The following is a 17,488-nucleotide window of genomic DNA, read 5'->3' on the forward strand; positions in this document are numbered from 1 at the left end:
TCTCTGCATGGCGGTCAACTTGCCTGGGTGACATACCAACATCTTCTTTGAAGGGATACCTTTCTCTCATGCCTGACAAGATTCGCCTCCACAGGCTGAGGGCTTGTGTCCCTTTTCCAATCGCCTTGTCAATGACCCCTTCCCTGGACAGGGATCCCAGCTGCTTGGCTTCCTTCCCTCTAATTCCAGGCTACTGGCCCTGTTATCCCAGCATCAGAGCAGCCAGGTGGCAAGTTGCTTGCCTAATCTATGACTGAAATCTTTTCACATATCTCGCAGCTCCCTCAGGGATAGGAATCGGGTGGTTTTCTCTTGTTCTGTCTCTTCCTCCTGTTCTTGTGAAGGCCTTGTTTCATCATCCTTTACTAAACAAGTTGACTTTCATGTTCATTTCTTCTTGTGTATAGGGGTGACTGATACCAGTATGGGTTCTTTGGTTCAGCTGCAGTGCTTCTCGCCAGGGTCTGAGTAGCTGCAGTGCCTGTTGCAGGGGTGGGAGTAGCCACAGTGCCTGTCATGGGGGTTGATCTCCAGATGGCATTCTTAAATAGTCATTTAACTCTAAACAAGACCTGAACCAGATTCAGGAGACCTAGCAATAGAAACATGCTGGTCTGAACATCCCAAGGATATTCAACATTCTCAAGAGCTATTGTAATTAGCCTGGAGAAGAAGGGGAAGGTGAAGATAGGTGTCCCCCCTCACATATGGGCTCTCCGAGGAGAAAAAGTAAAAAGTATAATTATTAATAGCTTCTGCCAGATGGCTCCCGAAGCACGGAGATGAAGCCATCGCTGTTGCTCCGCTGCCACCAAATACAGATTCAGCCGCCATTGAGTAGAAATACAAAACTGGTCTGACTATCAATGATTTTATCATTCCATAAGCCAGTAGTACACCGAACGGCAGAGCGATAACCTTAATTGAATGCCCAGAGGGGACAAACCACACAGAAACGCTCATAGCCAGCATATATGTATTGGGTCTGGCTGAGATGGAGTTAATTCTCCCCATAGCAGCCCTCATAGTGCTGTGCTGTGTATTGGTAGCTAGCAAGGTGTTGATAACACACCAGTGTTTTGACTACTACTGAGCAGTGCCAGCACACATCAAGACAACGTTTGTCTTCCGGAGTAACCAGTACGCGTACTGAAGCCCTGCTTCCCAGGAAGTGGCCGGACATCACGTGCTGATGGGAAGTAGAGAATAATCTTTTGCTTTTTGCTTTGCTTCCATGTGCAGCCATTTGCTACATTAAACTGCCTTTATCTTCACCCATGAGTCTGGGGTTGTTTTTTTCCCATCTTAATTTTCTCCCCTCCCTGCCTTGCTTAGGAGAGGAGTGATAGAGTGGCTTGGTGGACATCTGGTGTCCAGCCGAGGTTAAACCGCCACAATATATGGCAAGTAAGGTGTTACATAACTCTGAGAACAACTCTGTGAAAAAATAAAACATTGTGACCAGTGGACCAGTGATGATTAAACTAATATAATAAATGCTTATAACAAATTTGTTTTAACATGCTCTGGTCGGATCTGTTGTTATCTCAACCCTTTGTGCCCCACGTTGGGCTCTGAAAAAGGACTGTTGTGGTTTAACTCCAGCCGGCAGCTAAACGCCACGCAGCCTCTCACTCACCCCTTCCCTCCCCTGAAGGGGATGGGGAGGAGAATGGAAAAAAGAACCTCATGGGTTGAGATAAAGACAGTTTAATAGGATAACAAAGTAAAATAATAATAATAATAATAATAGTAGTAGTAATAGCAATAACAACAATAATACCAGTGATGCACAAATACAATTGCTCACTACACGCAAAAGGAAAAAAAAAATAAATCCAATGCCCAGTCTGTTTCTGAGCAGCGAATCTGCCTTTGGGTAGCTTCCCTAGTTATATAGGGAGCATTACTTTATCTGGTAGGGAATATCCCTTTGGCCAGAGTCAGCTGTCCTGGCTGTGCTCTCCCAGTTTCTTGCGCACCTGGCAGGGTGTGAGAAGCTGAAAAGCCCTTCACTTAGTGTAGACACTACAACTGCCTAGCAACAACTAAAAACATCAGTGTGTTATCAACATTATTCTCACACTAAATCCAAAACACAGCACTATACCAGCTACTAGAAAGAAAATCTCAGCCGAAACCAGGACACCCAGCCAAAACTAGTACAGCTACTAGTGGGACTTCAATGTTAAAATTACTTTCCATAGCAGTAACTGCTTTCCTTTGAAATTCTGGTTTGAGTATGACGTTTCCATGTGTGTGAAAGTGGAAAAGCATTCATATACTTGAATACAGTATGGATAATTTTTACTAGCTTTCCTAAACTCTCCAGAAAATGTGACAGGATGAAACTATTAATGAGAACAGAGAAGTAAGAAAAATGTGCATGTCTGGAAAAAATGCATAGCTTTAATCTTTTCTGTTCTTGAGTTACTAAATAGTTTCTTCTGTTGGTTGCTGGTTTTGCTTTATGATAATACGTCATCTCTGTTTCCTGGCATGGGTTTCTGCTCAAGGATATTGTGAATATGGCTTTCTGTTTACTTAATGCTACTTTTACTTTATAGACATTTATGGTTTTGATTTTAAAAGATGCTCACTGTATACAAAGTGAGTTTATGATTAAACTAAAATTTACACCACCACCCACCCTGCCAAGAGCTTATTCAAATGTGACTTAGCCAGAAATCAAAACGTCATAAGGTGTATTATATTTACATATTTGTAGGCAAAGATAGATGTGAAAACAGAGCAAACCAGAGAAATATAGGATAAAATTCCTGCTGTTCTCTGGTCAGTGGCACTCCATCTAATTTTTGTGGGGACAAAATTTTACCTTGAGTCTTTATGTGAATTTGCTTTGATGCATTGGACAGCTCTTCAAGCAAATTTTCCACTATCTAATTTTTAAATAAATTTGTTGAGTCTAATCTATAAAAGTACTGAATCACAAAGCAATGAAAACAACTGAAATAATACAATTTTTTTATTAATGGGTCTCTCCTATATTGATCCAATTCCAAGAAAATATTTGTGAAGTTATAAGGCATTCTGATTTTGGGAAAGTCCACAGCTATCAAGGAAAGGACAACTACTACACAAAACTGCTATACAATTATGACCTAATAATATGTGAAATTAAATGGCTGCGTTCTGGTTATAACTGTGAAATTATGTATTTTAATATAACTGAAATGATACTAAGCACCATAACGTATTAAAATAACGGACACATTTAACTTTCTATTTTAGTCGCTGCTTCTAGAAAAGAAACTTGAAGAGCATCTGTAAGTAATAACGCTTTTCATATTTTGCTTGCGATATGGAATGATCTGCTTTCCATATGCTTAGCAGGTTCTTAGCCATTAACAGCAGTGGGAAGGCAGTAGTGCATTTGGAAGATATGTAAAGAAGAGTGTAGTGGGTTGACCCTGGCTGGAGGCCAGCTGCCCACCAAAGCCACTCTATCCCTCCCCCTCCTCAACTGGACGGGGAGAGAAAATATAATGAAAGGCTCATGGGTCGAGATAAGGACAGGGAGAGATCATTCCCCAATTACCGTCACAGGCAAAACGGACTCAACGTAGAAAATTTCATCTAATTTATTACCAAACGAATCAGAGTAGAGTAATGAGAAATGAAATAAAACCAAATCTTAAAACACCTTCCCCCACCCCTCCCTTCTTCACAGGCTTAACTTTATTCCCAGTTTTCTCTACTTCCTCCCCCCAGTGGCACAGGGGGATGGGGAATAGGGGTTGCGGTCAGTTCATCACATGTTGTCTCTGCCACTCCTTCTTCCTCAGGGGGAGGACTCCTCACACTCTTCCCCTGCTCCAGCATGGGGTCCCTCTCACGGGAGACAGTCCTCCACGAACTTCTCCAACATGAGCCCTTCCCACAGGCTACAGTTCTTCACAAACTGCTCCAGTGTGGGTCCCCCACGGTTTTGCCAGCAAACCTGCTCCAGTATGGGCTCCTCTCTCCATGGGTCCACAGGTCCTGCCAGGAACTTGCTCCAGCATGGGCTTCCCATGGGGTCACAGCCTCCTTCAGGTGTCTCCACCTGCTCCAGCGTGGGGTCCTCCATGGGCTGCAGGTGGATATCTGCTCCACCATCAACCTTCATGGGCTGCAGGGGGACAGCTTGCCTCACCATGGTCTTCACCACAGGCTGCAGGGGAATCTCTGCTCCGGCACCTGGAGCACCTCCTCCCCCTCCTTCTTCACTGACCTTGGTGTCTGCAAAGTTGTTCCTCTCACATCTTCTCACTCCTCTCTCTGGCTGCAAAAACTGCTCCTGGGTTTGTTTTTTTCCCTTCTTAAATATGTTATCACAGAGGCACTACCACTGTCGCTGATTGGTTCGTCCTTCGCCAGTGGCGGGTCTGTCTTGGAGCCGGCTGGCATTGGCTCTATTGGATTTTGGGGAAGCTTCAAGCAGCTTCTCACAGAAGTCACCCCTTTAGCCCATCCGATACCAAAACCTTATCATGCAAACTCAATACAAAGAGAAATGCAAATAGCTCAGGAATGTGTAGAGAATCTGTTACTGAGACATTATTTTCATTTCTTATGGAAAGCCTTTGCTAAATTAGAAGGAGTTATGAAAGAGCCATCTTTTTCTGATGGTTTAAAAACTTTATTTAAAAATGTGTTAAGTTTAATTTAAGAGGAATAATTAAATTTGTTCTGAGGAAAACATTTTAATGTAAACAATACTTACATTTTTACATTTTAGTATACATTAAGGACTGAAAGAGAATATTTTAGTGAGTGTGATCTTTCTGTTCTACTATGTCTGCATTGCTCTTAATTTTACACTTTTTTAAAACAGCAAGTTTTACTTAAAGAATTGTTTGCTTGTTAACTGGCTTAGTAGAAATTATAGTCTCTCTATAACTTGGCTGGGGGTGGGGGGCTAAGCCATTCTTTCCAAATCTTATCACAGCTATTGATGTTATACACTTCAAACATGCTTTGTACAATTTATTGCAAATTCTAAAGTAAGTATATAATTCTGGGCTGAGAATGGAGCTGTCTGGTTTTATAACTCTGCATATATGGTAATGCTTTTTAGTATATTTTATAAACATTCCCATAGATATTGACCCACTTGTCATTTGTCCTCATGCCTCACAGCCAAGGCAACTATACTCCCAGAAATATACCATACTCTGAGGGTTTGGGGGTTTTTTTATCACTTAATGGTCATTCAAGAGGCTAAGAGTATTGGAAAAATAATATGTGTTTTTATGGATTGTAACAGTGAGAAGCTCCATGAAGCTAACAATGAGCTACAGAAGAAACGAGCTATTATTGAGGATTTGGAACCAAGATGTAATAACAGTTGTGAGTTTTCTGATATGCACTCCATTTCTTTCAACTGTAAAATGTTTTGCATGCAGGGAATGATCTTTAATTAATATTTCATTTAATATCTATAAAAGCTGTAAGAAAAACAAAACTTATGTTTCAAGTGGTAGTGATATGTGTGGTGTTAATTACTCTGAAAGCTATAATGACCAAAAACATGCTACTAATTCTTGAGATGTAGCAGATCACATTTTAGAGCCCACTGTGGCAAAGAATGATCATCTGCCTTTTAAACCCAGTTGTTCACAACTGTTGTATTCTGAAAATAGTATTATGTCTTCTAACAGCTTATGTTTAAAAGTCCTTGTTGCCATCTACATGTTATTTCAACTCCCAATATATGTTACATCAGTATGTTTTCAGATTACAGAGTGGAATTGTGCTATAACTTAAGAAAGTTTTTGGACACTGGTCAATGAGAATGTAGCTTTTGGGCCATTTTGGTCATATCGCAGCAAGACCTCAGCACCCAGTTGTAAATGACTGAAGGGTATATTACTGATGGCTACCAGCATTTGCCTTTTTTATACTGACTAGTCTTGGTAAATAATACATTGTCTCTTACTTTTGTCAAGTAGCGATGTCAGCTTCTCTTGGAAGCACCAAAGCAATTTTATTCATGAAATGGTCTGAGAAGATTGAAATACCATTTTGGTACTCATTAGAAGAATCATACAATCATAGAATCATTCAGGTTGGAAAAGACCTCTAAGATCATCAAGTCCTAACACTACCAAATCCAACCATTAAATCATGTCCCTAAGTGTCACATCTACACATCTTTTAAATACCTCCAGGGATGGTGACTCAACCACTTCCCTGGACAGCCTGTTCCAATGCTTGGCAACCTTTTTGGTGAAGAAATATTTCCTAATATCCAATCTAAACCTCCCCTAGAGCAATTTGAGGCTATTTCCTCTTGTCCTTTCACTAGTTACTTGGGAGAAGAGACCAGCACCCACCTGGCTACAGCCTCCTTTCAGGTAGTTGTAGAGAGTGATGTCTCCCCTCAGCCTCCTTTTCTCCAGACTAAACAACCCCAGTTCCCTCAGCCGCTCCTCATAAGACTTGTGCTCTAGACCCTTTACCAGCTTTGTTGCCCTTCTCTGGACACAGTCCAGCACCTCAATGTCCTTCTTGTACTGAGGGGCCCAAAAACTGAACACAGGTCTCACCAGAGCTGAGTACAGGAAGACAATCACATCCCTACTCCTGTTGGCCACACTATTCCTGATAGAAGCCAGGATGCTGTTGGCCTTCTTGGCCACCTGGGCACATTGCTGGCTCATATTCAGCCGGCTATTGACCAACACCCCCAGGTCATTTTCAGCTGGGCAGCTTTCCATCTACCTAATGATTATGTAGTCATTAGGTAAATTTTAGATCAAATAAATTTTTATTAGTTTCCTGCTAAAAACAGAACAATATTGCATGTTACAGAATTCCACATTTTAGAAAATGATAAGACAACTGGGGATGAAGTTCAGGAGCTGAGCAGTTGATGAGTATGTAATCCTTCCATACTTAACATGCTTCACTTGTGAGGGACAGGGCAGAAAGGGGCCTGGTTTTCTGAGTCCCTAACCTCTAAAATTTAGAACATATTCAGACTTCTCTGATTGGATTACTTGAACTGTAAAAGTTGTTTGTAAAAAACCTTGGGCTGAGCTTCTATCTTGATATGACAAAAACAGTTAAAGTAGTTCTACTTCTTTCTTTCTTTCCATGAATATGATAAATGATGTATAGGTTGTTTCTTTGGAATTTTTTTAACTGGATTGAATTATGGCCAAGACGTTTGTGCCAGAATTATACCTAATTTTGAAAAACAGATTCTATAGTCTTGATGACTATCTACAATTGGTTCTATAACAGATCGGTGGAAGAAATCTTACCCAGTCATCATCTTAGTGTTTTCCTTATGCTTAGAGAGAAAATTGTAAGACAAACAGTCCTTCATTCCTTATGTAAGCTTTTCTTAACTGAAATAAAGTCCTAGCTGTGGGTTTAATGTCTGTTTAAATGCATTTAAATAAATTTAATGTAATTATTTTATCCTCTAATCCTGACATAAAGCACTCAAAATTGAAGAATTACAAGAAGCTGTGAGGAAAAAAGATGAAGAAATGAAGCAAATGGAAGAACGATACAAAAAGTATTTGGAAAAGGCCAAAAGTGTAAGTATTTGGGTTTCAAGTTAACAGTCCTTCCCTAACAGGCTGTACCACATTTTCACTCTGTAGGAATAAAACTAAATTATCTGTACTTGTGACTACTATCTAACCAAAACCCTTTGTACTACTGTACACATATGTACCCCACTGATACAGATTTATATTGGAGTTACCCAGACAAAGCTCCTTAAGAGTCACAAGTGCCAGTGGATAACACAGAGATGGTGTTAACCCCTTCCTGATGTTATGATAACCTGTTTCTTGGTGGAAGTTCTTCCAGGCTCATCAGTGAGTGATGCAGTTTGGCTGAAGTCATGTCCATGCTTGGGCTCACATGTTTTTAAAAAATTTTTCAGCTATTTTCTAGGACAAGCTTAAAAACTTCAGCCTTTACTGCGATCATTCTTGAATATTTGTTAGCACTCAATGGGTGCCTCTGATGGGTGCTACATAAGAATGTAGCTTGTTGTTCCCTTCATCTTAGTGGCAGAAACGTCATCAAACATGCACTGCCATAGATTCTTCTTGGCTGTAGCAGAACTTTCTAAAATTTGCATTACTGGTACTCCACATCCCTGAATCACAGCCTCTTTCCAGACAGTAGTCCTTGAGTTCACAGTGAGGAGTGAGTTGAGGGGTAACAGATAGGTAATCTTTAGCTATAAAGAGAAAAAGGCTTCAAGGAAAGGTTTCACATACTCTGGCCCCATGGCAGTGCAGAATGGGAGTAGGAACTGCTTCCTTCTGTCCAAGATGCTGAACCTCCAAGGTCTTGCTTCCTCTTTTTGGTTGACAGTTCTGTTAGAGCACATCAGATGATGTGTGACACTTCATGACTGCTGTTTAGAGATAGTCTCCATCATCCTGGTTGACAATTTAGACCTCTGTCTTATTAGGGGGGGAGATGTATTTGTATTATATGTGAGCCTTTTAAAATTAAGCATATTTTTTTTGACATTTTAAAATGCCATTTTATTATATTGACATGTTTTAAGCCATTTCTATGTCTCTTAATTTGCCTTATGTGGTTATAATGCTTTGATGCCTTTTCCAACATTGAATTAAAAACAAACTGTGGTTTTCCTCTTACAGGTTATCCGCACCTTAGATCCTAAACAAAACCAGGGTACAGCTCCTGAGATTCAGGCACTGAAAAATCAGTTGCAGGAACGTGACAGAATGTTCCATTCATTAGCGGTAATAAACTCCATGTTTCCCAGTAGATCTTTTGTGTTTCCTCATTTTTGAGTATAGACTGTGCTTCTCTAATATTTACTGATCTCTGCATTTAAACAATTTTAAATATGTGGGGTTTGTTTTGTTTTAGAAAGAATATGAAAAAACAAAGAGTCAAAGAGAAATGGAGGAGAAGATTATTGTTAGTGCCTGGTATAATATGGTAAGAATCTTCAAACTTAAAAACGATAGAAAGGTTAAGCTTAGTTGTTTCTGTGGTGTTTATTTATAATATTTTTGTGTGTAAAGTATTTTCAAATATATATGCAGATGAAAGCATTCTCTTTTAGTTATCACTATATAACAGTTAATCCCTAGTGGAAAACAAACTTGTAAAAGGCTTGACAGAGTTCATGCTGAAAAACAGCAAAATAAGCCTCAGTTCAGAATATAGAATCAAGGTAGTTGTTCTTTCAAGTTTCAAAACCTGAAGCATCACTTTGTGGGAGGAAAAGAAGCCTCAGTTTTTTTTTTGTAATTTCAGACCTTTAGTTATACTGTCTGCTAATATTCAAATTAATTCTCCTCTTTGCCCCCTTTCCAATCTTCTTGTTTTTATTTCATTAGAATGTTGATGCAAGTAGTGTTGTGCACACCTGATACTCTTCGTGTGGCATTTACCAAGCTATACATATTTGATTCTTTCATTCTGTTTACTACATATGAAAAAGGATGAGTGCAAGGTCAAGTCTCACTTACACTATTCAAAGCATAAGGGAATTGTATATCAATCACACAGTGTTGGATCTTTTTGCAGGGAATTGTTCACCTTCAGTAAATGTGTTCAAGATTTGCCTTTGATAGGATGTGACTGCTTTGAAGCTGCTCTCCTGATAGGAGTCCCTGACCCCTCTGTAATATGCATCTGTTTCATCATAGAAGTTAAATCATTTCACTCTGTCTTCCCTTGGAAGAGTTTCCTTCTTGCTGTTTTATGTTCCTGCTATGTTCATGAGTAGGAGAGTAAAATGATGTTTAAACAGAGCATTTGAATCTTTTTGGTATTGAAGGCACATTCAGGTGACCTGGTGCCCTTGTCCAACTACATAATGTTGGTCCCACTGGTAAGCAGAAGACAAGGATGAGCTGAGAGATATAGCTCAGTAGCCTGACTCTCATGTGAATGAAGATGATTAGTGATAGCTTCACCTGCTTCTTCCTTTTAGTTAGTCTCTGATTTTATCCACAGCCCACCATAGCTTCTATCATCTCATACTGGTCAGGGTCTTCCAGTCAGTATGCAATGTTCTTCTTTTCCCTGTCATTCAACAGTGGGAATATTTCTTATGTTCAGAGGAAACCTCCTGTTTTTCCATTTGTGCCCATTTCCCCTTGTCCTGTCACTGGGCACCACTGAAAAGAGCCTGGCTCTCTCTTCTATGGACCCTCCCTTCAGGTATTTGTATACATTGATGAGATCCCCCCCTGAGCCTTCTCTTCTCCAGGCTAAACAATCCCAGCTCTCTCAGCCTCTCCTTGTATGAAAGATGCTCCAGTCACTTAATCATCTTTGTGGCCCCTTTCTGGACTGTCTCCAGCATGTTCATGTCTCTCTTGTACTGGGGAGCCCATAACTGGACACAGGACTCCAGGCGTGGCCTCACCAGTGTTGAGTAAAGGGAAAGGATCACCTCCCTTGACTTGCTGGCAACACTCTTCCTCATGCAACCCTAGATGCTGTTGGCATTCTTTAGCACAAGGATGCATTGCTGGCTCATGTTCAACTTGGTATCCACCAGCCCTATATATGCTCCCATCACTTTTATTAAGTTAGTATTTTCACAGAGGGTGAATATAATTGAGAAGTACTCTTCTAGGTCAACTTCCAGTGGGGGTGGGGGGTTGGCTTTCCAAAAGATTTGTCATAGCACCATGTGTTTATGTGTGGAAATACATGTTCAAGACCTGGCACATTGGGAGCGCTTTTCCTCAAGTATTACTGAAAACTTGCATGACGATAAAAAGTGAACTCATTGAAAAGGCTCAGGAAGAATGTCTTAACCCCATTCTTGAAAACATAATGCTTGAAATTCAAACCAGGTTAGCTCATATTTGTGAAGAAGAAATAATAATTTGTAAATGAGTTGTTCATCATTATTTATTGGTATTCACTGATAAGTTTCTCTTTATAGGGCATGACTCTGCATAAAAAAGCAGCAGAAGACAGACTGGCTAGTACAGGCTCAGGACAGTCCTTCCTGGCTAGACAAAGGCAAGCCACAAGCACAAGGAGATGTTACCCTGGTTATGTCCAGCCAGCAACAGCAAGGTAAAGAAGCCTTGCCTTTAGAAAGAAAATTGCTCTGTGATCCAGCCCACTTCTGTTGCACATGACATTTCTGGAAATTCAAACAGTATCCTATCTCTTTGTCCCTTCTAACTACTGTTATTTCTCAGTTAAAAAAGGGGTTTTATAATTGTTTCTCATTGTTCTAATGTATTTCGTTCATGTTTTTTTGAGTCTCTGTCACTTACTCCCCCTGCCTTTTTGATTGTGCAAAAGCTTTGAAAAAAATCTAGAAAAATGTTGTATAATAATGGAGTCTTTAAAATTTCTATGAAGCCTTATCTCATATGAAAAGCCTGACATGAAAAAAGTCATGAAAACTTTTTTTTTCATGACATATGAAAAGTCACAGTTGATAAATTTGTGCCTACATGTATTATTATCCTATAATGTTATTGTGAAATATATTTGAAGCCAAAAAACTTAATATTGCCAATGAGAGTAGCCTAGCCGCATCCTTTGCTATCTCATTTAGGATGTTTATGAGTTAAAAAAAGCAGAAAGCAAACAACATCCCCCAAACAAAACCCTAAAACAAATTTAAAAAAAAAAACACCTAACCCCCCCCACCCATCTTCTCCTAGATACAGAGGTTACTCCTATTCTTGATGCTTGGCATTTAGTAAGGAAGTGGAATTTTTACAGGCTTTCTTTTATTCTTCTCTAAAAATGGTTCCTATCTGCTTTTGTTTATCAGCTGCTGTTACGTTTGCTGACAGGTGAATGTTTTTCAAATGGTTTGTTCCACTCGTGTTGAAGTTTGTGTGCGTGTATGCACATATAAATAAATAAATATTAAAGAAAGTTTTAAAATATTCAAAATGCTTTAATATGCTACAGCATCATTCATTTAAAAGAAGGCATTTATTTTAAACCTTTGTAATTATGGACTAACAGTACATAATGGATCAATCCATGAGGTCCAAATGTGTAGTGTGGAGGTTAATGTAGTCAAATTGTTATCCCCTACTAAAAGATCTGTTTTTAACATATTAATTCAGAGGATGATTATATCCGTTGCCTGATATAATGGTACTGGTTTCTTGAGGCAAGTTTCATTGTTGGTAACTGTTGAAAATTGACTGTTGTTTATTGTACTAACTTTTAAACATGTAACTGTCTAATAATGTCTCATCCTTGTAGCACCTTTTTGTTGGTCAGTGGAATAGATGAGGGTGCCTATTATTAATTTAGACCCTGGTCCTACAAAGTTCTGAGTATCCCCTGAGTAATTCTTAACACCTCCTATCATTTATTTCAAGTAATTGATGGTGCTGGACACAAAGCACATCTGATCATCGGTTGTAATACATTTGCTCAGGGGAGAATTTTCATACACATGCATTTTGTGGCAATTTCATCTTAAAAAACTTTTTATCTATCTATCTAATCTGTTTTGCTCCTAAAATGCATAGTCTAGTTTATAAATTTATCTTTTTTACATTATTTTAATACTTTCTCCAGTGAAAGCTTTTACTTTTGATATATCCCTTCAGATAAAACACACAATAGCTTTTACTTTAACCATCCCAAGATATATTTTAATCTACACACACCATGGAAAAAGCAAAGGATAATTTAAAATCAGCATGCATGAAGTAAAGGATAGGTATAGAAGAGTGGCATTTATAGAAACTGTTTTAAAGCATCAACTGTTCATATCAAATGCAGGCTACAAATCTGTATTCAATATATGTTTGAAGAACTTTTACCCTTTTTCATTTGCATTTTTTTCCCAGCAATGCAAACAATGTCTTCTGAAGTCTTATCACTGATGTATATGTTTGTCTACCACAATTGTTCTTTGTGCAAAGGAGCAAATATAATAATTTTTCTGAATGAATTTAACATTCTTGATAACACAGCATTTATATATCATCCAAAGGAAAAAAAAAAACAAGAATATTTAAAATTATCTTTTTACTTTTGACTGGCTCTTCTTATCTGTTACCAAACTGCCAAAATCAATTTGTAAAAGAAAGGGATACCAAGACTTTAATAGGAGGCTTTATCTCCTTGATTTGTCTACTAATTCAGTTTACTATTGCCATTAATTTGACGTGTGTCTAAAAGAAACTCAGATACAGTCTCCACACTAGAATAAAACCACTTGTTCTTATTATTTTATCATTTGTGTTACCATTTTGATAAGGCTTCAATCACAAAGGCTCTTACAGGTTATACACTGAACAAACATTCATTAGAAACCTTCCTTATGGCTTTTACTTTGCTGTCTCTTGGGTCTCTGTTCTTTTGTCTTGTTTTGAGTTTTCCCCTCCTCCTTTTCCCACAAATTAGATACTATAGTGTTTTCCTGGGTTCTCTCTAAGAAAAAAAACATATTCAGCTTTGCGATACTGTATATGTAGGAGCAAAAAAGAATAATATTGAATCTATGTTTCACTGCTGCTCATAATAATTGTCAGGTAAGACCAAATAAGTATTTTGTTCTCTGAGAACTTCCAAATTTGTAGAAAATCTGTATTCCCCAGAATTTGTGTTACATTTAAACCTCTAACAGTATGCTAGGACCTTGTAGAAAATTCTTTAAATACATTCTGGTTAGTTCCAGGAGGTCATTTATTCTATGTTTTAATGGTAACCTATGGGATTTCATTCTTTGTTCTTAAGCATTCACTCTTAATATTTGTTGCACACATTAGTTACTGTGTGTGGACTTTCAGTGCAGGTGGTGAGCATCAGTGAACCTTCCCTGTAACATTTCTTTACTGGAAGGATTCAACTTCCTTACTTTTCTGTTAAGGAAGCTTGCTAGTTATGTTGCTTTGGAAATAATTTTGGTATTAGAAACAGAGTTCAGAGTGTGACTTCAAGGAGTAAGCAGCTGTATGGATGAACTACCAGTGAGTACTCTCTCTGTTTCATATCTTCAGTAATAAAAGAATATAAGCAAAAAAGCTGAAAAACAGATTTTCCCAAGACGATACTTATAAATTTTTGGGAGGGTTTCTTATGAGGCACCAAAGACTAATTACATCAAAACTGTAATGATTAGTTATTAAATCAACATTATGTGCTGTCCTGAGAAACTTAGAAAAAGAAGAGAGAAAAAAAAAAAAGAAAGAAAAAAAAAAGAAAAAAAAAAATCCCTGCAGGGAGATATTAGAGAGAAATGGTGAATAGTTCATAAGAGCACATACTGCCATTCCTAAGTACTGTTCCTGGGATCTGGCTGATCTTTCCCAGAGACTGGAATTAAATACCAATTAAGGCTAACAGTTAAACACACAAATGTGTTTACTGTCCAGCAGCTGGAGCTTGGTTTCTGATCTTCAAGAATGTATGCAGTCCAGTTTGTATATTTCCATGAGGAGTTGAGGTACTATTGTATATATAATTAGGCATCATAAAAAAAGAATATTAATGATCCCTGTTTTGCTGATAGCAACACTTACCACTTGTATCATGCCATATATTTTCCAAGTGCTCTATAAACAATAGTAATCTAATGTAAAGGTAATATGTATCCCACTTATAGTGCAAAGGAAAATATTAGAGCACACAGCTATAAATATTTTAAAATTAAATAAGTACATATCAGCTCTCAGGTACTTTTATCTCCTTGGAGTTAAGCAATTGGGAATCCTTTGCAATTCTGTTGTCAACTGGAGATGGTAATAATACATGTTCTGAAAGTATCTGAAGCTTTCTATTCAAGTAAGGAACACTAGCAATTTTATATTCATTAGAGTATGAAAGAATTTATGTTGACTTTTTCTGTTGCTGTTTTATGAACATCTTAGCTTGCATACAGCATTGTCAAGACAATTCAAGATGGTTTTGGCAATTTTAATGGTCCCTGTATTTTGATGTGTGCCAATAGCTTTTGCATTTTCTCAGTCCTCTTGTATATGATACTGTCCACTTAGCAACTTCCTGGAAGATTTTTGACGGGTTTAACTCGATGTTTTCTTTGTAGATATGGTAATTAGAAAATATTATCTTACCACTTGATTTTCCTTTAGTTAGTCATTCTGAAGACGAATATCCTGAATGTGTCTTTCAAAATTTTTCCTACAAAGCAAACAATATCTGGATTTCGCTCCTCTTATGGAGATTTTTTTTTCTCCAAAACTTAACTTTCCTCTCCTCTCCTCTCCTCTCCTCTCCTCTCCTCTCCTCTCCTCTCCTCTCCCTTCCCTTCCCTTCCCTTCCCTTCCCTTCCCCACAGATTGAGGGGGAAGGTTTTTTGCACTCAGTCAGATATTTAATGCAGACATCTAAGGTTTGTGCACATGTGTCTTAGGTAGCATGTGGACCCTGTATTTAGCAATAATTTTATATCGACAAACTTTGACACCTCCAAACCAAACTTAGGCAATTCTGCAAGCTTTTCCCTCACCTGTACTGTGTAATAAAGAATGGAAAGAGCTTCCTTCATCATGACATACTTATATAACCATGTATTTTTCTGCAAGTCATACTGCAGGGATGTCACCGGCAAAGTTTTGAGAAGAATTCTGACTGAAGTGTGATGTCAGGAAATCAAGCGCTTAAGAAGAAACTTTTTCAGAAACCATTCCTTAGAATGATTGTATTAGCTAAAGCTGGAAATGTGACACACGCATTTTTTTCTGTTAAAAAGAAAAGTTAAAACATAACATAAACAAAATGATCAGGTAAGCAAGGAATTTGAGTCAGGCAGATTTCACACAGCTCCCTTCTGGACTAGAAATGATAGTGCTTTCCAACTTCATGGCTTTTGTGAGAAGGCAGAAGTGAAATTTTGCTTGTTCTTATAAGGTGGAGGTAGGAGCCCTTCTTATAGCAAGGGACAAATCTCCCTTGCACTCAGAACATCTCCATGAGCTGCATTCATGTCACTTGGGGGGAGGCAGGGTGAAGAGAGAGATGTCAGATTATACACAGGATCCAGCAATATCTGGTTGCCACTCTCAAGGTATTTGAGAGCTTTCTAGCATATTTGATTGCGAGTCCAGAAAAACAGCAGGAGCTTGTGAGTGATCTCTGCATGCAGTAAGTAAAAATAAGAGATGATTTCCTCAGTTTGGAGGGAAAGGAGGCAGAAGATGAAAGAACCTGTTCCAGGAAGCTTGTTGCGTCTACTTTTTCACTGTAGTTTTAAAAAGAATCATGAGCTATTCTTACGGGTCTCTTTTTTTCCTTTTTTTTTTTTTTTTAATTAACTTCGAGTTGCAGTTGACTATTTGAGGTTTCACCCTATATGTCTAAGACTGAAGTTGTTTTATCAGTCATGTCAACCTCAGACTTCCTGCATCTGGTACAGTGCATTCATAGAATCATAGACTCATAGAATGGTTTGGGTTGGAAGGGACCACAAAGATCATCTAGTTCCAACACACCCCCGCCCCCCGCTGCAGGCAGGGACACCCTCCACTAGACCACGTTGCCCAAAGCCTCATCCAACCTGGCCTTAAACACTTCCAGGGAGGGCCTCCACAACCTCTCTGGGCAACCTGTTCCAGTACCTCACCACTCTCACAGTAAAGAATTTCTTTCTAACATCTAATCTAAATCGACCCTCCTTTAGCTTAAACCCATTACCCCTTGTCCTGTCACTACACACCCTGATAAACAGTCCCTCACCATCTTTCTTATAAGCCCCCTTCAGGTACTGGAAGGCCGCAATTAGATCTCCCCGGAGACTTCTCTTCTCCAGGCTGAACAATCCCAACTCTCTCAACCTGTCAGTTCCTGGAGATCTTGTCTTTGCTGTTAGCTTCACTGCAGAGTGTGGAGAATTTGTGGGCTTGTTTTGTTCTTTTTTCTTTTCTTTGTTTTTTTTTTTTTGTCCCCTTTACTTTCATGGGTTCACTGAAAAAAATGAGACACAAAGATCCTTTTAAAAATGTGTCAACTGATTAAATTAGTGAATGAATGAATGAATAAATACATATTGAGAAGATTGTTGACCCTGAGCAAGTTTGTAGATGACACAAACTCTGCCGGAGCAGAGATTCCCCTGCAGCCTGTGGTGAAGACCATGGTGAGGCAAGCTGTCCCCCTGCAGCCCATGAAGGTTGATGGTGGAGCAGATATCCACCTGCAGCCCATGGAGGACCCCACACTGGAGCAGGTGGAGACACCTGAAGGAGGCTGTGACCCCATGGGAAGCCCATGCTGGAGCAAGTTCCTGGCAGGACCTGTGGACCCATGGAGAGAGGAGCCCATACTGGAGCAGGTTTGCTGGCAAAACCGTGGGGGACCCACACTGGAGCAGTTTGTGAAGAACTGTAGCCTGTGGGAAGGGCTCATGTTGGAGAAGTTCGTGGAGGACTGTCTCCCGTGAGAGGGACCCCATGCTGGAGCAGGGGAAGAGTGTGAGGAGTCCTCCCCCTGAGGAAGAAGGAGTGGCAGAGACAACATGTGATGAACTGACCGCAACCCCTATTCCCCATCCCCCTGTGCCACT

At 39.2% G+C, this 17,488-nt stretch overlaps 1 protein-coding gene across 8 annotated transcripts in view; it reads left to right on the forward strand.

The window, feature by feature from the left end:
- LOC142599168 (protein Hook homolog 3-like) overlaps window positions 1-15,480 on the forward strand; it is a 133,139-nt gene extending 117,659 nt beyond the window's left edge. For 7 of the 8 annotated variants that reach the window (XM_075738950.1, XM_075738946.1, XM_075738948.1 and 4 more), the window contains 6 exons: window positions 3,253-3,287; window positions 5,270-5,352; window positions 7,453-7,553; window positions 8,643-8,747; window positions 8,878-8,949; window positions 10,919-11,370. In XM_075738950.1, coding sequence (XP_075595065.1) covers window positions 3,253-3,287; window positions 5,270-5,352; window positions 7,453-7,553; window positions 8,643-8,747; window positions 8,878-8,949; window positions 10,919-11,059 — 537 coding nt within the window. In that variant the 3' untranslated portion in view covers window positions 11,060-11,370. Of the gene's footprint in view, window positions 1-3,252; window positions 3,288-5,269; window positions 5,353-7,452; window positions 7,554-8,642; window positions 8,748-8,877; window positions 8,950-10,918 lie in introns of all 8 variants that reach the window. The other variant, XM_075738949.1, reaches the window with a different exon arrangement.
- The last annotated feature ends 2,008 nt before the right edge of the window (window positions 15,481-17,488 follow it).

This window comes from Balearica regulorum, chromosome W, assembly GCF_011004875.1.
Source record: "Balearica regulorum gibbericeps isolate bBalReg1 chromosome W, bBalReg1.pri, whole genome shotgun sequence".
NCBI classification, from domain to species: Eukaryota; Metazoa; Chordata; class Aves; order Gruiformes; family Gruidae; genus Balearica; species Balearica regulorum.